The sequence below is a fragment of the Loxodonta africana genome, chromosome 1, assembly GCF_030014295.1.
Source record: "Loxodonta africana isolate mLoxAfr1 chromosome 1, mLoxAfr1.hap2, whole genome shotgun sequence".
NCBI classification, from domain to species: domain Eukaryota; kingdom Metazoa; phylum Chordata; class Mammalia; order Proboscidea; family Elephantidae; genus Loxodonta; species Loxodonta africana.
In genome coordinates, this window is record NC_087342.1 from 52,608,615 (window position 1) to 52,632,162 (window position 23,548).

General features: G+C 41.1%; 1 protein-coding gene and 1 pseudogene across 1 annotated transcript in view; both read left to right on the forward strand.

Annotated features, from left to right (window-relative positions):
- SYCP2L (synaptonemal complex protein 2 like) overlaps positions 1-13,800 on the forward strand; it is an 81,674-nt gene extending 67,874 nt beyond the window's left edge. Inside the window, 5 exon segments of the mRNA XM_064293496.1 lie at positions 7,875-8,009; positions 9,217-9,323; positions 10,965-11,056; positions 13,230-13,329; positions 13,435-13,800. Of these exon segments, the coding sequence (XP_064149566.1) occupies positions 7,875-8,009; positions 9,217-9,323; positions 10,965-11,056; positions 13,230-13,329; positions 13,435-13,521 (521 nt within the window). The 3' untranslated portion in view covers positions 13,522-13,800.
- A 7,297-nt stretch (positions 13,801-21,097) lies between these two features.
- On the forward strand, positions 21,098-22,117 carry LOC100663075 (malate dehydrogenase, cytoplasmic-like; annotated as a pseudogene).
- The last annotated feature ends 1,431 nt before the right edge of the window (positions 22,118-23,548 follow it).

Here is a 23,548-nt window from a genome sequence, read left to right on the forward strand (position 1 = left end):
CTACGCTGGCCTTCAAAGCGTTCAGTTTATTCAGGAAACTGCTTTTGGCTTAGTCCAGTTGTGCTGACCTCTCCTGTATTGTGTGTTGCCTTTCCCTTCACCCAAAATAGTTGTTGTCTACTATCTAATTAGTGAATAGCCCTCTTCCTCCCTCCCTCCTCCCTCTCGTAACCATCAAAGAATATTTTCTTCTCTGTTTAAACTGTTTCTTTAGTTCTTGTAACAGTGGTCTCATACAATATTTATCCTTTTGAAACTGACTAATTTCACTCAACATAATGCCTTCCAGATTCCTCCATGTTATGAAGCGTTTCAGATTCATCGTTGTTCTTTATCAATGCATAGTATTCATTGTGTGAATATACCATAATTTATTTATCCATTCATCTGTCAATGGGCACCTTGGTTGCTTCCATCTTTTGCTATTGTAAACAGTGCTGCAGTGAACATGGGTGTGCATATATCTGTTCGTGTAAAGGCTCTTATTTCTCTAGGATATATTCCAAGGAGTGGGATTAGTGGATCGTATGGTATTTCTATTTCTAGTTTTTTAAGGAAATGCTAAATCAATTTCTAAAGTGGTTGTACCATTTTGCATTCCTACCAACAGTGTATAAGTGCTCCAGTCTCTCCACAACCTCTCCAACATTTATTCTTTTGTGTTTTTTGGGTTAATGGTAGCCTTGTTGGAGTGAGATGGAATATCATTGTAGTTTTGATTTGCATTTCTCTAATGGCTCATGATTGTGAGCATTTCCTCATGTATCTGTTATCTACCTGAATGTCTTCTTCACTGAAGTGTCTGTTCATATCCCTTACCCGTTTTTTAACTGAGTTATTTGTCTTTTTGTTGTTGAGTTTTTGCAGTATCACGGAGATTTTAGACATTAGACACTGATAGGAAATGGCATAGCTAAAAACTTTTTCCCAGTCTGCAGGTAATCTTTTTACTCTTTTGGTGAAGTCTTTGGATGAGCATAGGTGTTTGATTTTTAGGAGCTCCCAGCTATCTAGTTTCTCTTCTGGTGTTTGTACATTGTTAGTAATGTTTTGTATACTGTTTATGCCATGTATTGGGGCTCCTGGAGTTGTCTCCATTTTTTTCTTCCATGATCTTTATCATTTTAGATTTTAAATTTAGTTCTTTGATCCATTTTGAGTTAGTTTTTGCACATGGTGTGAGGTATGGGTCTTGTTTTACTTTCTTACAGATGGATATCCAGTTATGCCAGCATCATTTGTTACAGAGACTGTCTTTCCCCCATTTAACTGACTTTGGGCCTTTGTCAAATATCAGCTCATCATATGTGCATGGATTTATGTCTGGATTCTCAATTCTGTTCCATTGGTCTATGTATCTGTTGTTGTACCAGTACCAGCCTGTTTTGACTACTGTGGCGGTATAATAGGCTCTAAAATCAGGTAGTGTGAAGCCTCCCACTTTGTTCATCTTTTTCAGTAATGCCTTACTTATTCAGGGCCTCTTTTCCTTCCGTATGAAGTTGGTGATTTGTTTCTCCATCTCACTAAAAAATGTCATTGGAATTTGGATCAGAACTGAATTATATCTATAGGTTGCTTTTGGTATAACAGACATTCTTACAATGTTGAGTCTTCCTGTCCATGAGCAAGGTATGTTTTTCTACTTCTGTACGTCTCTTTTGGTTTCTTGCAGTAGTGTCTTGTAATTTTCTTTATATAGGTCTTTTATGTCTCTGATTTGGTGATTTCCTCTTTGGTGTTTTTTTTTTGTTGGTGTAGAGGAATCCAACTGATTTTTGTATGTTTATCTTGTATCCTGGTACTCTGCTGAGGTCTTCTATTAGTTTCAGTAGTTTTCTTGAGGATTCTTTAGGGTTTTCTGTGTATAAGATCATGTCATCTGCAAATAGAGATACTTCTTCCTTACCAATCTGGATTCCCTTTATTTCTTTTTCTAGCATTTATATATAGTCACAAATATTTATTACCTGTTGATATATGGCTTTTAAAATGCATCATCCCATACGAAAGACATTTTAGTAGTCCCGATCAGAGTGAGCAACCACCCATCTGTCAGTTTGCTATGATGCTGGAAGCTATGCCACCAGTATTTCAAATACCAGCAGAATCACCCATATTGGATAGGTTTCAGCAGAGTTTTCAGACTGAGACAGACTAGAAAGAAAGGCCTGGAAATCTGTTTCTGAAAATTAGCCAATGAAAACCCTGTTGGCTACAGAAAAGCGTTGTCCCATGTAGTGCTAGAAGATGAACCCCTACTTTGGAAGGCACTCAAAATACAGTGTCCACAACAATGAACTTGAGAATACCAAAGAATGTGAAGATGATGCAGGATCAGGCAATGTTTTATTCTATCGTACATGGGGTTCCAGTGAGTCAGAAACAACCCAGCAGCAACTGGCAATGATAACAGACTGAATGTTCTAACAATGAAGCTTGTCTTTACTTTTTCATATTCTCAGCACTTAGTAAACATTGGTGGAATAGACAAAGGAATTGGCATTGGGAAAGTGCCTTGCGTGTCACACGGAGCATCTTCTGGTAAGCAGACTGTTCTTGCCCAGTGGAGGCTGTTGGCCTGTACCGTTCCAGGCCAAAGGGTGTCCCTCCAGAGCAAGACAAAGCAAAAAAATGCCTTCATTTAGGAGAACTTGGCTATTAACCGAAAAAGGGATGTTGACTTTGTGTAGCATTAAAATTGTTTTATCAGATAATATTACAGAAATCTATCTGATAAAAATTGTTTTATCAGATAGAAACATAAATGTAGCATGGGTGCTGAACCATGCTAACTAAAACCTGTGCTCAGTAGGCCCCCTGAGATAAGCTCAGGAGCTCCTCGGATTGCAAAAGTCTTCAGTCTTCATGGATGTGATTGATGACAGCTGTGTCCAAGAGCAAGAGCACAGCCCCTCTGCTGCCCACCCACAAAGGGGATTAGCAGTAGTCTGAGGTCACTTTAGTTCAGCTATGCTGTGTTTACTGTTTGTGTTCATTTTTTAGGTGTTTTTTGTGTGTAGTGTTAACCCCCTTTATGAGACTATATAAAAGTGCTGTTTAAAAGAGGCACACAGTTACTGTGGAAGTAAAAACGAGCCAGCTATAATGCTTAGGACTCTCAGTCTTTCATAATACAGCACTGTCACCCTAGAGGATTAGGGAGAGCCACAGCTTTGGGCAGGTGGAATACTTAGATGCATCGCCATTTCAAAGACGGGCTCTGTATGCCTAACTCTTTCCATGTATCTGAAGTGATCTATCTGGATGCTCTCTTGCTGATAGGTTCACAAACTCCAAGTAGCTCATTCACGGGGCCACCAAGTTGTTTATAAAGCCTTCCCGCAACATCTCTCTGTTGGATGGAATCCTATTTGGGCTGGCAGACGCCCTGATTTACCACTGGGTGGTGTAGGAATGTGATACATTGAAATTCAACCACATGCTTTGGGTTGTTGCTGCAAACTTGTCATCGAGGGAAAAAAATCCCAGAAGCAGCAGAACAGCAGCAAGGAAAGAAATGTAGCATTGGCTCATCAGTTCCTAGTTGGGGCTAGCTGGGATCCTCTCTAAGCAATGCCTTTGGGTCTTGACTGGATTAAATACATTTTGTGAAACCAGAGTGTGAGTTTTGTAGGCTAAAAGTGAAGGCTGAGCTGTAACTAGATTCTTTCTTGGATTTAATTTTTTTTTTTTTTAATCCTTGGAAGAGTGCAGCCCCCTCAGAAATTTCCATCTAAACTTTTCAAACATATCAACACACTTAAGTCCAAATCCAGTGGGAAGAAAGAGAGAGTGGTTCCTATAATATGTGATGGAAGTCCTGGGTGCACAAGTGTTTAAGAGTGTGGCTGAAAAGTGGACAGTCCAAATCTCCACAGAGGTGCCTCGGAAGAAAGGACGGGTGACCTGCTCCCTCAGTCAGCCATTGAAAGCCCTGCAGAGCACAGTTCTGCTCTGGCACACGTGGGTTGCGATGAGTTAGCATCAATGACATTTTTTTTTTTTTAATAAGGTAGCTCTCATGGTTGAAGGTGTTTTCATTTTATTTTTATTCTTTATTATAAAGAGGCCGGATGTTGTTTTTTCTTTTCCAGGCTCTGCAGAGGGGGAGCGTGATCTTTAATGAAGTTCTCAGTTTATTAAAATTCTCTTATGGCAAGATCATTCAGGTGTGCCCTGTAGCTCATCATTATCATATAGTCATTTATGTTTCTGGTCTTTCCAGAAATGATTCTGGCATTTAGTATCTCTCTTAATTTTACAATTCCTTTTTTTATATTAAAAAATCTACATTGACATTTATGCCTGGGTTATTCTTTTTGTTACAGACTTCTGTTATCCTTCAGCACGTGAACTAATTTTAACATTCATTATTCTCTATATTATATAATTTGGGGAGCAAAATCATCTGTCTTTTCCTCTTATTACCTTGAAGTTTGTGACACTGGTATTTCCTACTGTGACGCTACTTCTAAAAATTAATATATTTACAATTTCCTCCAAAGGCAGTCTGAGCACATCTTACAATGCTAAATTTTTTAATTTCTGTTTAATTATGGAGCTGAGAGTGTTCCTCTACCTCTTCTCTTACCATTAGTATAAAAAATGAGGATAAATTCTTATCTGTTCTACTGAGATTCCCTCAGGGAACATCAGATACCTATGTCAAAGGAACTTGGGTATTCTGCAGCATTCATTCAGCCAACAAATGTTTACTGAATGTTTACCGTGTGCGCAGCACATTTCTAGATACGGAGGATATCGTGAACAAAATGACTGTCCTCAGTGGTGCTGATAGTCTAGCGGGGGCAACAGACACTACACAAGAAGAGTAAAACACGTAGGAGCTTTATATTGTGGTAAAGACCAAGAAAAACTTAAGCAGGGAAGAGAGTTTTACAGACTTGCAGGGCTTTATTGAAATTTTAGATTGGGTGGCCAGAGAAAGCCTTAGTGTACATCTCTGGGGGAAGGGATTCTAGGCAGAAGGAACAGTGTGTGCAAAGGCCCTGAGGTGGGAATGTGCCTGGGGTGTCTGAGGAACAGCAAGGAGACTTGTGTCGGGGGAGCAGAGTGGAGGCAGGGAAGCTCACCTCTGCTTCACCACCGTCTGCCCACCCACCACATGACACAGTTCCTTGCAGATACTAGCATTTTACATTCAAATATTCACTGAGTGAATTAATAGAATGGGATTTCAGAACTTTCAGAGGTAAAATAATAGTGACTAGTTGGATATGTGAAGAGAGGGAGAACAGTCAGATGACTCCACAGATAAGTATAGGGGCAGGGGTGCTAAGTGTCTAGTGGGGAAGAAAGAGTGGTTTGGGTGGGGGAGGAATAAAACTGAGTAGGTTTTGTCCCACAGACACCCTTTTACCTCAGGAATGTAGTCACTCCTGAGGTTCACCCTTCAGTCAAAGATTAGACAGATGTATAAAACAAAAGGAAACTAAAGGGGCACACCAGCACAGGGGCAAGGACAAGAAGGCAGGAGGGGACAGGAAAGCTGGTAATAGGGAGCTCTAGGCTGAGAATAAAGTGTGTTGACATGTTGTGGGGTTGGCAGCCAGTGTCACAAAACAATGTGTGTACCAACCGTTTAATGGAAAACTAGTTTGCTCTGTAAACCTTCATCTAAAGTACAATTCAAAAAAAAAACTTTAAAACAGCGCAGGTTTTGAGATGGAGATGTTGACTAGGCAGTTTGGAAGCACAAGTTGCTGCTTCCACAAGTTGAGTTTAGGTAGGACACTGATCTGGAAGGTGACAGTTGGTTATGGCTGATGGGAGTGTCTGGGGATATGGCCTTGGAGAAGATCTGGCATGGAATTGCAGGGCGATGGGTAAACTCACTCTATAGATAGGATCTCAGGGCTTGTGGTGGAGGATAAATGGAAGGTAAAGAGAAGCAGAAGCTGGGCATAGTGCCAGGGGTGTATTGACAATGCAGTCCCTGGGTGGTGCAAACAGTTAGTGCACTCAGCTGCTAATTGAAAGGTTAGAAGGTCAAGTCCACCCAGAGGAGCCTTGGAAGAAAGAACTGGTGATCTGCTTCCAAAAAAATCAGCCATTGATGCAGCTCATGTACAACCAAATGCTTCATGGGACTTTATTTTATTTTTTTCCTTTTTAGTTTGAATGTTTAGGGTCATGATCTCATGGGACAGCTCAGTCAATTTGACCTAATACAGGTATCCCGGATTTATGATGTTTGACCTACTACAGGTATCCCAGACTTATGATGGTGTTCTGTTCCTATAACTCTGTCATAAATTGGTTCTGATATAAATCACATACCTAATTTTTTGTGTAGTTTTCCTTATTGCCTTTTACAATCAGTATCTTTGTGAACCCGATCTTTATGTGTCTCTGGGGATTGACATGAGAACAGTAACCTCAGCAAATTACGTGCTGCAACATTGTATGCAGTACATATTATTAACCATAAGATGTACAAAACAAACAAACAAACAAAAACAGATGGTCGTAAGTACAGTTTGTCATAACTAGAATACTTCGTAAGTCAGGGACTACCTATACTGTTTCTCAATGTTTTTGTTCTGCTGAGGGGTCATAAAAGCTTGCAAGAGGCCATCTAAGCTATAACAGCAGGTCTCCCTTCATCCGGGGAAGAGAGTCAGGAGTCAGAGGAAGAAATGTCGCCACCATGAACATCTGTCTCTGGTGCCATGAGACCAGGAGAACTGGATGGTGCTTGGATACCATTACTGAATGTTTTGATCAAAGATTCTGTAGAAGAATCCTGATCAAGAGGGGGAAAATATCGGAACAGAATTTTAAATTCTTAATGGAATCCAGATCTTCTGGAGTCATTGATGCTGAATGAACGCCTGAAACTATTGCCCCATTCCTGGAAGTCTGCTTTGTACCAAAGAGCAGCTTAACCTCATTAGTAAAGTATGTCTGCCTTCAGCATTGTGCTCTTGCAAAGATTTATGTGTGTGAAATCAAATTGACAACAGCATCTCGAAAGGTTAGATGAGAAACCTAGGGGCAGTGACTTTATATCAGTGGTGGTGGAATAATTTGGAAAAGGATAGCAAGGACAGTGATACATGATTTGAAGAATGCAAAAAAGTCACTGAATTGTACATGTAGATTTGCTGAAACTGCTGCATATATTTTCACAGAAACTAAAATACAATGTATTTAAAAAAACAAAAAAGCAACAACCCTATGGAGCACACCTCTGCTCTGACACACATGGGTCGCCAGGAGTTGGAATCAACTCAGTGACAACTGGCTTATACTGACAGTATATTGATAATATTAGAAGGGCCCAGATAGATAGAGGGCATGTCTGGGGTGAAAATAAGCACCTGAATGAAAATATTTAGTAATATGCTAGATTGAAATAGGAATATATATTTTAAATTCAGAAGTTGAAGCTCTCAAAATCACTTTAGCAAGTGAGGAGCCAAGATGATCTCGTTTATGAGGTGGCCCTCAGTACAGAGCTGAGACCCTGATATCGTATGAGAATTGGGGTCCTGCCAGCAGGTGGCGCACTCGTTGGTGTAATGTGGTGAGCTTCTAGAGGCCCATCTGCCTGGAAACATGGCAACCTTGTCATCTAGTCCAGAAGCCTGGCAATGTTGCTTTTGAAGCCAACATTCCTGCTTTTCATTTGCATCAGTCTGTAGCTGGCTAAGCACAGTGTCCCTAAATGTAACGGAGCTCATCAAAGGGATACCTGCTCTGAGTGTCCTCTTTCAGGCACCAGTAGACCCAGGGCTTTGATACTTGTACGGTTCTTAGTCAAAGTGCCAAGTGGTAAGTAATTACTAACAGGCAGGGGACAAGTGTCACTTACTGCTCATCAAGGTTAGGTATGAACAGGTGAAAAGACCAGTGTGGTCACCAATGTGCCATGTTTGCTTTAGACGCGTCAGACGGTGATTTTGTGACTCCAAAACAGTCAAAAGTGGAAGATGATGGTGCACCGGGATCCCGTTCCTCTATGGCAGAAGAAGACTTGGCAGGTAACCGCGTCCCAGCCAGCAGTTCAAGGAGAAGTTTGCCACATGTGCAAGCACTGAGCGTACCAGTCTGAAGTACCAGGGAGTTAAAGTTTTTTTTGTTACAGTTTTAGATCAGAGCAGCCGCAGGACTCTAAAAACAGAGCATTCTGTCCTTTGGAGGAGAAGTAAATTGTCACACAAGTTAAAGATTAAAGCAAGCATCACCTCATAGCATTTTGATTTCTGCCTCTTAATTTTTCTGAGGACATTTAAAGTGACAGGTCTCTGATTTAGTTGAGAGTTATGAATTCATTTTTGTGTTAGGAATATACTACTGTGCAAGTGAAGAGGGCTGACATGAAATGTTCGTGTACGTGGGGCTGGCCTTCTGGATGGTGGGTGTCACTATATTTGGAAACAGAGCTCCAAAAGGGCAAACTTGGAGGCAGTGGCAGCCTTAGAAGGCAGTGGTTAAGAGCCAGACAGCCTGGGTTCAAATCCTGGAGCTGCTGGTATGACCTCGCGACATTATGTAATCTCTCTGTTAACTGTGGGAAAGAACATGGCAGCTTCACGTGATTTTTGTGACGATTCCATGAGCCGATACATGTAAATCCCTTAGAAGAGTGTAAGAGGCTAGTTCAGCCGTCATAAGACTGGCACTGCCATGTGTTGCCCCACAGAAAGGCCTTACCCCTTATATCCTCATTAAAGTCTCTGACAGCAGTATATTGACGTGGTTGGTACTGTGTTCATATAACTATAAAGTTAAACATAACAATCCATAACCCTACCACTTAAGAGAGGCCCACTACCATTATTTTTAAACCAAAGTAAGAGATGAATATGGAGAATCTGACAAAATTAAAAGACTCTCTTCCACTCCTTCCTATGGTTCGATTCAAAAAAATAATTACTATCTAGAAAACAAACAACAAAACCTCTTCTAACACCTCAGCCCCCTTCTCAGACGTAACACCAGTTGCTCTGATTGAAAGTACTGGGAAGTTCCGAGAAGGTGTGGTTGAAGTGAGCGCTTGCCAGTGAGAAGCAACCTGACTCACCCCTGTGTAGACTCTTGCTGACCTCCTGTGGTCCTCTCCAGAGTGTAGCAGCAATGGGGCTTCTGTGGTTTGCATTTGTGTTATAGGCTGATTGCTCCACCCTTTGGGCACATGAGGGACTGGGCAAACCTGTGTGTGAAAACTGTTTTATTTTTGCTGTTCAGAAGGGATTTCTAGTCCATCTTTAGAAGTTATGCCAGAGAACTTGGATGTTTCTGCCATCATCTCAACCTTTGAAAACATCACCAAAGAACTAAAAAAGACATATGAGGTAATGTTCCACTAAAACTGGAGAAGTAGCTTGTTAGGAATTTCAAGTTCGTAGTATTCATTAATACGGTTGTTATCCTTCATATGTGAAAGTGTTTTGGAATCTTTTGGTGATGTGTATTTATCTTCGCTGTGGTCACTAGTTTTAGTTCTCTATTAAAATTTTTTTTATTATATCCAGGTCCCTGGGTGGTGCAGATGGTTTACACTCTGCTACTAACTGAAAGGTTGGCAGTTTGAACTCACCCAGATGCATTGTAGAAGAAAGCCCTGGCAATTTGCTTCCATAAAGATCATAGTCAAGAAAACCCTATGGAGTCCAGTTCTACTCTGTAACACATGGGGTCACCATGAGTTGGCATTTACTCAACTGCAGTGGGTTCTGGTTTTTGTAACATATGGTTTGGGTTTAGGAAACAGTGTCCCCATGTCCATTTGCTACAGCGGGATCAAGTGGACCTGTATGGAAGTCAGACTCATGGTTTGGCTGTTTTGGTAATATTCTCAAACAGCTGAACTATCAGGAAGCAATGATTTGGTCACGTGATAAGCGAGAAGGGGAGAATGAGAGAAGAGAAGGAACTGTGTGGACAAGGGAGATGTCTGGGATGAAGATGGAGGTAGATCATGGGTGGGTTTCTGCTGAGTGGTGGCAAATCTTTGAGATACTGCACCTGTAGAATGTCCCAATACCTTGTTGGCAAGATGACTACCGGACCTATAGTCAGTCTCCTTTTTGTGCCGTGATTTATAAATCCCTAATGAGTTATAGGAGCCCTCGTGGCACGGTGGTTAAGCATTTGGCTGCCAACCACCAGGTGCTCCTTGGAAAACCTATGGGGCAATTCTACTCTGTCCTATAGGGTGAGTTGGAATCGACTTGAAGGTAGTGGGTTTGGTTTTGGTTTTTGTTAATGAGTTATTATTAACACATTTGAGATAAGTTTTATCCTAGCCAGCATTCATTTAACTAAACTGGAAGATTCTCAAAGTCTTCCTTATTTTCTGCAATAGTAATGAGAGCCGATTTATAATGGAAATTTGTTGATATTTATACACAGTCCATATATGTATGGACTCGACGGCACTGGGTATATATGTATGGATAATATGAATATAAGTTGCTATTTTAGCTCGTTCTTTACTGACTTCTCCATTTTCTGCAATACCACCGAGAGCCAATTTAAGAGGAAATTTGTTCATATTTGTTCATATGTGGTCTATAACCAAAAACCCAAACCAAACTTGTTGCCATTGAGTGGATTCTGACTCATAGCAACGTGATAGGACAGAGTAGAACTGCTCCGTAGAGTTTCCAAGGAGCGTCTGGTGGATTTGAACTGCCGACCTTTTGGTTAGCGGCTGTAGCACTTAACCACTATGCCACTAGGGTTTCCCCATCATCTATACCTGGATTGGCAGTATGAACATAAGCCCCTATTTTAGCTTGTTCTTTATTGTACTGAGCCTGAGTTAACATGTGAAGGGTGTATGGCACGGTGCCTCATCACGGTTCTCTGGCAGCAGTGCTTTCTATGAATATCATCATGTCCTGTAGCCATTTTTAATACAAAGCGTGCACTCACTTCTGTAGTTATGTGTAACCCAACATGATCATTTTGTTATTATTGTTGTGGTTTAGCTTAGGCACAGAAAGAGTCAACTTTCTTCAGAAAGTGGAACCCAAGCACCAGATTGCCTAACAAAACTTTTAAAGCAGATACATCAGTGCAGGTAAGCATTATATTTAAAAACAAGTTTGCATAGGTGTGATCGCTTACAAACTGCTATGCTGCGGCCATGAAGAGCCAAAGCCTGTGGCAGATGTGAAGTTTGAGGCATCGCTTACTCCAGCTGGGTTTCTGGTTCTTTATCCATAAAATGAGGAGCTGAACTGAATGATCTCCATTTATACGTATGGAGTTCCAGGGTGGTGCAAATGTTAACATGCTTGGCTGCTAACCAAGAGGTTGGAAGTTTGAGTCCACCCAGTGATGCCTTGGAAGAAAGACCTGGCAATCTGCTTCCAAAAAATCAGCCATTGAAAAGCCTGTGGAGCACAGTTCTACTCTGACACATGGGGGTGCCATGAGCCAGAGTCAACTCAATGGCAACTGGTTACTGGTTACGGGTTCTCTGCCTCTCTCAGTGTATATACATGTGTATGTGTGTGTACATATGTGTATGTATGTATGTATATGCATATATAAGGAGCCCTGGTGGCGTGGTGGTTAAGCTCTCGGCTGCTAACCAAAAGGTTGGCAGTTCGAACCCACCGGTGGCTCTGCGGGAGAAAAGACCTGATGATCTGCTCCTGTAAAGGTTACAGCCTACGAAACCCTACAGGGCAGGTTTACTCTGTCCTATAGGGTCACTATGAGTTGGGATCAACTCGAACACACAGCAATAGCAACATATATATATAAAAGTATGCGTGTTTGTATGTATATAAATGTCACACACACATCTCTATGACCATGGAGAAAAGTGCAAAGGTGGCAGGCTTTCAGAGGGATGTGAAGGGTGGAGATTGGAGTGGAAGCATGGGTATCTGTAGGGATTCAAGTCAATCCAGAGGGACTACAATGTAAGTGCTTCTTCAGTGAGTTTTGGGAAAAGAGAGTTTAAGGAATGGAGGGGTTTGGTAAATGCAAGATGAGCACAGAGGTTGTTTGTCGTTGGGGAGAGTGGCCTGTAATGACAGAGGGAAGGAAAAGTTGGCAGGTTGACACACTTAACTGAAGGAGAAAGTTCATTAGAGCAGAATACATTATTTGAATAGAAAATGTATGATTTTTTCAAACTGGTGGCACAGTGGTTAAGAGTTCAGCTGCTAACCAAAAGGTCAGCAGTTTGAATTCACCAGGCACTCCTTGGAAACCCTATGGGGCAGTTCTACTCTGTCCTATATGGTCACTATGAACCAGAATCAACGCAATGGCAGCGGGTTTTTTATACCTGCAATGTCATTTGATTCTCAGAACATTCCTGTGAAGGACATTGGACTTGTAGATTCCCCCTTATCTTTAAAAAACAGTTGCCATTGAGTCGACTCTAATTCCTGGTGACCCCATGTATATCAGAGTAGAACTTTGCTCCATAGGATTTTCAATGGCTGATTTTTTTAGAAGCAGATCACCAGGCTTTCCTTCTAAGGCACCTCTGGGGGGCCTCAACCCTCCAACCTTTTGGTTTAGTAGCCCAGAGCAAATAACTGTTTGCACCACTCAGGAATTCCACTAAATCTCTTAGAAGGTGCATATTCATCCACTTACTCAGCAGGTACACACCCAGCAACACTTAGGCCCTTTGAGGTTGGGGAGGGCAGCAAGAATGACCCCTCAAGCATCTCGCCATTGTGGATGTTCAGCTTAATGGAGAAGGCAGATGATATGCAGACAGACCAATAAGCAAATTGTATGGCAGGTGAACCCATTATAGTGACTGGTAGATATTTTAGAACTAAAATGTGGAGGGAGGAAAAAGTTTATTAGCTAATTCCAGACCACAGCTTTCAGGACTGGCTTAAGACAAGAGAAAGGGAAGACTGTAGAAGGTGGGAAGCCGAGGGGCCCTGACTGGCATGGCGGCCTCTGGCCCAGGTAGCCTTAGTCTCCTCTTCTCTGGAGTTTTGCCCATCCCTACCAACCTACTAAGAATAATTGTGACATTCCAGCTTCCTTTGATAATGCTGTTGAAAGAATAAATAAAATTTTAAGTAGTTAACTTTCTAGGGGTAGCAGTAGGCAGGTAGGGAGAGGAGGGAAGAGAAGGGAGACATGTATTTGTTCTTAAAATAAATGTCTGGAGAAGATGCTAAGGTTTTCTTGTAGTAAACGGATGTAATTGTGTCATTTTGTCACATCCAAGCAGTCCCAATGAAATGTGTTGCTTTCACGTTTTTCAGACTGAGTAAACTACAAGAGTTCCACCGTTTTGTTCTTCGAGAGCTGGGCCACCTTGAGAAGGATATTGAGGCTCTGAAACATCTTGAGAACGATGTTCTGGTAAGTTCTTTTTGTTTGGGCCATTCTCTGTGATGTAAGAGCATCTGTTCCAGGGCAGAATAACGGCTAACTACTTTTTAAAAACAAACTTTTGTTCAATTTTAGGAATTTTGGAGGAAGCAGTCTGCTGATTTGAAAGCATTCTGTGATATGCAAGTGCTGAGGTATTTTTTTTTTAAGTATTTTTTCTAGAAGTATCTTAGTTAAAGTATGAGGTAGTTCTTTAGTGAAAGTATGGGTGGTTGATACTGCTAAAACTTCATGCGAGTAGCTCAACAGCTGTGTCTTTTCAAACCAGCTATGTCGGTGGCCCTCCCTGAGGAGAGTGTAGCTTTTGGTATCAGTCTAGAAGAGTAAATTTTTAAAAGCATAAACATGATCATCCAAATGTCAGTGTTTTTCAAATTGTTCTATTTTTAAGCAGTATTTAAAAAAACTGAAATGGTTAGATATTGAGAAAAAATATTTAAGTTCCTGAGTAAATAGTTGATTTTCAGTTATATACTGAACTGTGTTTTTGATAGAACTATACATATTTTATGTGTCAGATGTTATGGTGAAGTGAGCTCCTTTACGTGGCCTTTTGCCCTGGTTCTTTGGGAAAACAGTTAAATTTTTTTCCTCAACCCTGAGGAGTTACTTTAGCCCTAGTTTTCTAGCCCAGAGGGTTTGTTACTTAGGTTCAGGTTGATTGACATTTCCTGAGCAAGCTGTAAACAACTTGACTTTTTGTCTTGCCCTGGGCTGTATGTAGCCTGCCCTGTGATTGGTATGCACCTTGCAGGGATTAGTCAGTAAACTATGCAAACGAAGTATCTGTAGTCTGCTATGCAGATAAAGTGCCCTACCAAGAGGGCATTGGTCAGTTTGTGGCTCCCCCTTTGGGAGGGGCCGTATCTTGAAATGGACAAGGAGTTGTGTGTGTGTGTGTGTATGTATGTATATGTGTGTGTGTATATATAGAGAGAGAGAGAGAGAGCTCAGCTGCTAACCAAAAGGTCAGCAGCTTGAATCTAGCAGCCACTCCTTGGAGACCCTATGGGCAGTTCTACTCTGTCCTATAGGGCTGCTATGAGTCAGAATCGACTGGACGGCAACTGGTTTTTTTTTTTTATGTGTATACGTGCAACTCCCTATATATGTATATGAAGCCAGCCTCACAGAGGTTTTTCAAACAGAGCGAAGCAGGAAGAGAAGCAGAGAGAAAGAAGAGGCAGGAAACCTCCCCGAAGAGTTGTAACACGGGTCAAGGGCCCTAACACCAGAGGTGGGCGACAGGCCCAGAAATGGGCCCAAAGGCAGAGCCACAGAGACAGGCCCAGAAGGGGCAACAGGAGCCTGTCCTGAGGAGGCCTGTCCTGCCCTGAAGAAGGGGGACTTTGCCTACATGTTTTCTGATCCCAAGTTGTACCCCGTTACTTCCTTAATAAACCACTTGTGTGTAAACACAGTCCATGAGTTCTTTGAAACACAGTGAATTGCCACACCTAATTGGGGGAGGGCAGAGTGCTGAGGGGAAGGCGAGTGGCCAGTGTCAGAGATGGCGTGGTGCAGCAGCTTGGAGAATGTGGGACTCTGGGATACATTTGACATCCTCCTCATGGGAATTGGCGTTGTGCTGATTCTTGTATTTGAAGTTGTTCGTACAGGTGTAAAATATATATTTTATATGTAGAGTACATAAACACGTATTTTTGTATTGTTTTAAACAATAAATGGTTTGTCCTCCTTGCACATTCCTTTTACTGTGTTTTAGGGAAACAACTTTGACCAAAGCCTCCTGCAGCGGAGAGATTTTTATTGTGACAATGAGACAGGACTAGGTTAGAGCAGGGCCAGTTGGGCTCCCTCCCTCCACCCTTTCGCACATAGACCAGGGGGAAAAAGACAAGCAGGGTGGAGAATGGAGTAAACAACCTGGCCCACCCCCTGGAGATCAGAAAAGAACACACAGGCCCCTGTGAGCAAGAGGTACTGGCTGAGGGGTGGTACGAACTGAAATGTTGCAAGTAAACTGTTAATGTAGCTCTTGTGGGACTCCCCAGGAGCAGAGGGTGTGCAAAAGACGTAAAAGCAACCACTATTTGTCCTTCCCATCCTGGCTGAAGGTGGCAATGTGACAAAGGGACCCAGTGTACCTGTGTCACATCCCATAATGAGTTATGTCAAGGGGAACCTAAGGACTTCATCTTGAAGAAATCCTGCATGCGCACCTGTATTTGCATAACCTAATCCCTTCTCAGGACTCTGCCCTCCCCCCCCCGACCTCCCCGCCCCGAACCTCATGAATATACATCAAAACCCCTCCTCGCCTCCTTGTTGAAACGCTTAAATACTTGTTTGCAGGCAAATCAGTGAGACAGTCTCTCTGAAGGCTCTAGCCCTTACTGTGTCCTTCTGTTAGCTGCTGGCAAAATAAATTTGCTTGTGTGACTCCAGGCTGCCTCAGTAGCCCTACTGGGCAGCTCAAATCCTGTTGGGTTCAACTGAGGAAGGGGCCCTCGGTAACAACATATCAGAAAACAAAGATGGGAAATTGGCTGCAGACCAAAATTCCAAGAAGTGCAATCTATAAGTGCTTTGTATACAATCTTGATAGGTGCCGATTCATTATGAGTCAGTTACTTACAGACTGTGATTGGTTAAAGACAAAGAACTAAGATCACGATTTGGTGACCTTTTTTGTTTTTCTTTTCTAACAATTTGCTGTCTTGGCTCAGGGGTCCTGGTTCTGTCAAATGATGGTTTGTTTTTTATTTGTTATGTAGGATATGTATAATATTGGGTAGACCTTTAACTTGCCTCCTGGGGTAAGTTGTTATTTAGATTTTGGTATGCATATCCACTGTCCAACCGGTTAGAGCACTCTGTTCCGCTCCTTTGATGTAGTTTCCTATTGCTTAAAAACAATAGGTTAATAGCTTAAAAATGTTTCAGATTCTGACAAACAGGTTGGCCTTTTGTGGTTGTAGCCTCTGTCCTTAGGTTAACCCTTTATCAACTGTAATTAGTATGCGTTCTTTGGCTGATTCTTCCATCTATTTGGGACATCATCCCATCCTTTGGAGACTAAGTGGGGAAAGGAGGATGGAGCCCTTCCCTCCTCTATTTCTGCTCTGGGAGAAATTCTAGTGTTTTCTTCCTGTTTAAGTACTCAAAAGCTTTTTCTACCAGTTGAGAACCAGTTTCTATCACGGAAGTCTTAGTCAAATGGGTTTAAGGAGAATGTTTTTCTGATCACATTATATGTTTCAAAGAAAAAAAAATTTTTTTAATTGAGTTAGCCATTCTACCATTTACTCCTGTTAGCGTATTAATGATAGTGCCAATATGGACCATAGATTAAAAAAATTTTTTAACACACAAATCTCCCTCCATGTACCATTTATATATGACTAAAGGTGATTCACTTTGAAAATGTCTTCATCAAATGCCCATGGCTTGTTGTGAGTGTACCTCAAACTTCTTGGAATCGGAATTCCTTTATATATTTAAAAGGAATGAGTAGTGACTGGGGTCTTAAAAGCTTGCAAGCAGCAGTCTAAGATACAATGATTGGTCTCTTCTAGTCCAGAGCAAAGAAGGGTGAAGAAAACCAAAGACTCGAGGAAACAATGAGTCCAGATGACTAATGGATCACATGAACCATGGCCTCCACTAGTCTGAGACCAGAAGAACTAGACAGTGCCCAGCTACCACTACTGCTCTGCCCAGGACCACAAACAGTAGGCCATGGACCGAGAGGGAAAAAATGTAGAATAAAATTCAAGCTCATAAGACCAGACTTACTGGTCTAACAGAGACTGATGGAACCCCAGAGATTATGGCCCTTAGACACGCGTCAAACTTGGAACTGAAATCATTCCCAGAGACCACATTGTAGCCATATAATGCCCATTGCCGTCAAGTAGATTCTAACTCATAGCAACCCTATAGGACAGGGTAGAGCTGCTTCCTAGGGCTTCCAAGGAGTGGCTGGTGGATTGGAACTGCTGATCTTTTGGTGTTTGCTTTCCTTTCTTCAAACATACCTAAGAGCACTGCTACCTGGTTTGCTGATGAGGGACAACGGTGATGCTGTTAGCTAATTCTGAGTACGCCGTTAGGTAATGCTGATTGTTTACCATGTGCCAGGCTTGGGATAAGTGTTATATGTAACAGCCCTATGAGGCCCAGAGAGGTTAATTCACTTGGTTGAGGTCACACAGCTATCAGGTGTCTGTCATTTTGTCATGTCAGTGATGGCTTTATTTTTCTAAGGAAATGAACAGAATACCCCTTAGGCTAGGTTATTTCGGCTCCTCACACAGTGCTCCAGGAGATGGAGATCAGCACTTTGAATGATGTTCATAAGACACCTCTATATATAGTGCAAGCCAGTAATATTGACTGAGACAATGCATAGAAGAGAATTGGGACAATATTAATCTCTTATGTTCACATCCTGGGTTTGCGCCTGACGCTTCTCAGCCATCGTCAAGTAATGACATGATTTATGAAATAACTCCGTGGTTGATGTATATATGTGAATGTCTGTTTTTGTTTTTAAATTGTGTAATGTGTATATAATTAGAAGAGATGGACCTATTTCTTCCAGGCTTAATCCAAGTCAGCCTTCACGAGGAAAGCCAAAGCTCAGTTTTTTATTGCATCACTGGGGTAGGTACACAGATTTACCTTGTTCAGTCTGTGTGAACGGGGGTGGGAGGAAGCAACCACTGAAAGATACTCTGATGCCTTGTCCACAAGACCCTGCTGCAGCTGAGCGTCAACTTTTTCAAAATCTCTCCCATCCTAGAGATTATCCCTTTGGGTCTGGGACATTCATTCATTTAGTATTTGTAATCGAGTGCTTGTTCTGGATCAAGCGCTATGCTAAACACGGAGATATACAATGGATAACACAGCAGACATGTTCCCTCCCCCACTGAAAATAAGTTCCTTGAAGGAAGACAGAAAAAAAAGTGAGTAAAATAATGTCAAATGTATGAAGTGCTTTTAGGGATAGAACAATGATGTGATTTGTCAAGTTCGAATGGTTATCAAAGGACTGTCTGAGGAAGCGACATTGAAGATGAAGTCTGAAGGATAAGAAGGAGCTAGAATTGGGAACTGTCTGTGAAGTGGCAGGGTTGGTGGGAGAGAACTTGACATCTTTGAGGAACTGAGAAAGTTCTAGGATCACAGTGAACGTAAGTAGGGGGTGACTTGAAGTTGAGAACATGATAGAAACTACATCATGCAAGGCCTCATTGACTATATTGAGGAATTAGAATTTTACACTAAGAGTGAAGGATGATATTGATGGGTTTTGAACAAAGGCGTTGGGAGTGAGGATAATATAATCTGATTTATATTTTAAGAAAATCTTTCTAGCTACTATGTTGAGAGTTGGAGGAGTGAAGAGTAGAGGAGGAGGACCCAGCAGAGGGATTTGGACTCTAAGATAGTGGCCCTGAACAGGGGATTTGGGTGGCAAGAGTGAGAAATGCAGATTCCAGATACATTTTGGAGTTAGAGTCAATAAACCATGAATAGATGGAAGTAAGAAGTAAAGGAAGGAGAATTAAGGACTATCGCTAGGTATCTGGCTTTAGCAATTAGATGGATGGTGTTGCCAATTAGAGAGGGAAGTGCTGAGGTGGGAGGAATGTGTGGGTCAAAGAGAAGCTAGAGTTCATGTGTTAACATTTTAAGTTTCGGATGACTGTGAGCATCTAAGTTTTGATGAGGACCCGGAATCCTTTGACAATTTTCCAGGAAAATATAATTTAGCAAAACGGATGCCTGAACCGTATGGTAAGTCTTCACAGGCAAATGTTCACAGAAGAGCTTCTGGGCTCGAAGGCTAAGGGCCATAGTCTTGGGGGACATCTAGGTCAATTGGCATAATGTAGTTCATAAAGATAATGTTCTACATCCTAGTTTGGTGAGTAGTATCTGGGGTCTTAAAAGCTTGTGAGCAGCCATCTAAGATACAGCTATTGGTTTCTTCCCATTTGGAGCAAAGGTGAGTGAAGAAAAACAGAATCAAAGAACAATTAGTCCAAAGTACTAATGGCCCACATTATCCACAGCCTCCTCTAGCCTCAGACCAGAAGAACTAGATGGTGCCCTGCTACCAGTACTGAGCGCTCTGGCTAAGAACACAATAGAAGGTCTCAGAATGGGTGAAAAACGTAGAACAAAATTCAAATTGTTAAAAAAGACCAGAATTACTGGACTAATAGAGACTGCAGGAACCCCCAAGACTATTGCCCTAAGACATCTTTCTAACCTGAACTGTAGTCACTCCCAGAGGCCACCTGTCAGCCAAATAATAGACTGGCCTATAAAATAAACAGTAACACCCATAAGGAATGTGCTCCATAGAACAGTCAACTATACAAGACCAAAGGGGCAACATTTGCCCAAAAGCAAAGACGAGAAGGCGGGGAGGGGCAGGGAAACAGGACGAATGGAAACGGAACCCAGGGGAGAGTGCTGAAACCTTGCAGGTATTGCAACCAATGTTAAGGAACTACTTATGTATGAATTATTGAATGGAAAACTAATTTGCCATGTAAACTTTCATCTAAAGCACAGTTAAAAAAAAAAAGTTCATAGAAGAAATTGAGAAAGTTGTCAAAGAACTACCCTACCAACATGCTTATGGTCTGGGTTGCTTCAGAGGAATTCTATTAGTCCTTTAAAGAAGGATAATTTTAGTGCTGTTTAAACTATTTCAGCACATAAACCATATTTCAGCACATAGAAGAATAAAAACCCCAGATTCTTTTTATGAATCTAGCATGACAATACCAAAATTCCATGAAAATTGAGAGAGAACCACAGACCAATCTCACTTAAAATAACAAAACCAAAATTCTAAATAAAATAGTGGTAAGCTGAATTTTAATAGCTTATTAAAGGAATAATCTACAATGACCAGGTGATAATTATTCTAGGAATACAAAGATGGTTTGATACTAGAGAATTTACTTATATACTAATTACTAGTAGATTTAAAAAAAATCATTATGATTGTCTTCATATGATTCTAAAAGGATTTGAAAAAAATTCTACATTCATTTTTGAATTTTTATAAAACCTAGTAATGTAGTAACTTGATACCCTGTAGTGTGATAAATCTCAGTCCAAAAATCAGCATCCTGCTTAATAAAGAAACTCTAAATGTAATACCACTAAAATCAGGACCAAAAGAAGAATGTGTACTGCTACCACTCCTATTTACTAGCCAATTAGGCAAGAGAAAAAAATAGACCAAAACTGGAATGGAAGAGTAAAAATACCATTTTTTAGATGATATAATGAGCCTGGAAAACCCAAAAAATCAATGGAAGAACTACTACAAACAAAGAATATTCAAGAAGGTAGAAGGCACCAAGATTAACAATCAGAAATAAATATCTTTCATATATATGCATAAAAACACATATAACTGAAGAAAAGATCTGCATTTATTATATTGTAAGATTAAAAGATAAAATACCTAAAAGTAAACTTAATATGTAAAAACTATATGATATCTCCTAAAATGCCTTTGAAGGACTCGAAAAAAGATTTGAACAAGTAGGAAGATACATTCTTAGATTCTTAATGTCCTGAAGATGTCAGTATTTTCTCAGTTAACTGTACTGATGAGTTTTGACAAATGCACACACCTGTCAAAATGTACACCTGTTAGGAGTCAATTCTGCAGTAGAGGTGACACAACTCCCTGAGGCTGACTGTGCAGGTGCTGGAATTGTCTGCACAGTTCCCCATCATGTCTGAACCAATCAGAGTTCTTGTGACTGAAGCAACTGGTCAAATTGCATATTCACTGCTGTACAGTATTGAAAATGGCTCTATCTTTGGTAAGGACCAGCCCCTGATTCTAGTGCTATTGGATATCACCCCCACAATGGGTGTCCTGGAAGGTGACTTCATGGAACTGCATGACTGTGCACTTCCCCTCCTGCATTACATATGCATTACAACATATAAAGAAGAGGTTGTCTTCAAAGACCTGGACGTGGCCATTCTTGTGGGTTCCATGCCAAGATGGGAGGGAATGGAGTGGAAAGACTTACTGAAAGCAAATGTAAAAATCTTCAAATTCCAGGGTGCAGCCTTGGATAAATATGCCAAGAAGTCAGTTAAGGTTGTCGTCGTGGGAAAATCAGCCAATACTAACTGCCTCACTGCGATTAAGTCAGCTTCATCTATCCCCAAGGAGATCTTCAGTTGCTTAATTCATTTGGATCGTAACTGAGCTGTAGGTCAAACTGTTCATAAACTTGGTGTGACTGCTAAAGATGTAAGGAATGTCATCATCTGGGGAAACCATTCCTCAATTCAGTATCCAGATGTCAACCGTGCCAAGGTGAAATTTCAAGGAAAGGAAGTTGGCTCAAGGGAGAATTCATCACACCCGTGCAGGGTTTTTTTTTTTTGTGCAGGAGCACGGTGCTGCTGTCATCAAGGCTCGAAACTATCCAGTGCCATGTCTGCTGCAAAAGCCATTGGTGACCACAGCAGAGACATCTGGTTTGGAACTCCAGAGGGAGAGCTTGTGTCCATGGACGTAATCTCTGATGGCAACCCCTGTGGTGTTCCCAATGATCTGCTCTACTCATTCCCTGGTGTAATCATGAATAAGACCTAGAAGATTGTTGAGTGTCTCACTATTAGTGATTTCTCACATGAGAAGATGGATCTTACTGCAATGGAACTGACAGAAGAAAAAGAAGATGCTTTTGAATTTCTTTCCTCTGCCTGACTAGACAATCATTTTGATGTTACTAAATGCCCAAAAGCTGAAGAATCTAAATGTTGTCTTTGGTAGCAAATAATAATAATGCTATACTTAAATTACCTGTGAAAAGCAACATATTTTAAGGATTATGTGCTTCTTGGTACAAATTTGTGACATTTATCGTCATGGTATTAGTGCTCCTTTCTAAATAAAAATATGTATTCAAATGAAAAAAAAAAAGTATACCTGTTAAAGGCGGAAAACATGTGAAACCCAGAAAAACAAGGCAGTCTCTTTGAGTGGTGGCTCTCACAGGTTTCATTTTACCTTAAAATAAAAAAAACAGTGCTGTCAAGTCAATTCTGACTCATAGAGACCCTATAGGACAGAATAGAACTGCCCCATAGAGTTTCCAAAGAGCACCTGGCGGATTTGAACTGTTGACCCTTTGGTTAGCAGCCGTAGCACTTAACCACTACGCCACCAGGGTTTCCTTAAAGAGTGAAGTAATTATAAGAAACTGCTTTCTTTCATTTTACTTCAGAGAAAATTAAGTGATTTTTAAAAATTACTTCAGTGTCCAAAGTTGTACTTTGTGATTTTTTGATCCAGCAATTCCACTTCTAAGGAATTACGTTAAAGATTAAATTGGACACGTACAAAAATATATACAATGATATCTATTACAAAGTAGATTCTGATAATGAGATACTGAAAAGTATTTTAAATGACCAGCTAGTATTTGGTTAAATAGATTAATACATCCATATTAGATGCCATGTAGCCATTAAAAAGAATGAGTTAAACTAGGTAGTAGACAAGAATTATCTTAGGTGAAGGGAAGGATGACATGCAATATAGGGGAAGTCAGCACAACTGGACTAAACCAAAAGCTAGGGTGTTTCCTGAATACAACCAAACACTTTGAGGGACAGAGTAGCAGGGGCTGGGGTCTGGGGACCGGGGACCATGGTTTTAGGGGACATTTAGGTCAGTTGGCATAACAAATTTTATTAGGAAAATGTTCTGCATCCACTTTGGTGAGTGGTGTTTGGGGTCTTAAAAGCTAGCGAGTGGCCATCTAAGATGCATCAATTGGTCCCAACCCACCTGGAGCAAAGGAGAATGAACACCAAAGACACAAGGAAAATATTAACCTAAGAGACAAAAGGGCCACATAAACCAGAGGCTCCCATAGACTGAGACCAGAAGAATTAGATGGTGCCTGACCATCACCAATGGCTGCCCTGACAGGGAACACAGCAGAGAGTCCCTGATGGAGAAGGAGAAAAGTGTGGTGCAGAACCCCACTTGAGTAAACAGACCAGGCTTAATGGACTGATGAGACTAAAGGAACCCTCGAAGACATGGTCCCCGAACTCTGTTTTAACACAGAACTAAAACCATTCCTGAAGCGAACTCTTCAGACAAAGATTTGCCTGGACTATAAACCATAAAATAATACTCTTGAAGAGTGTG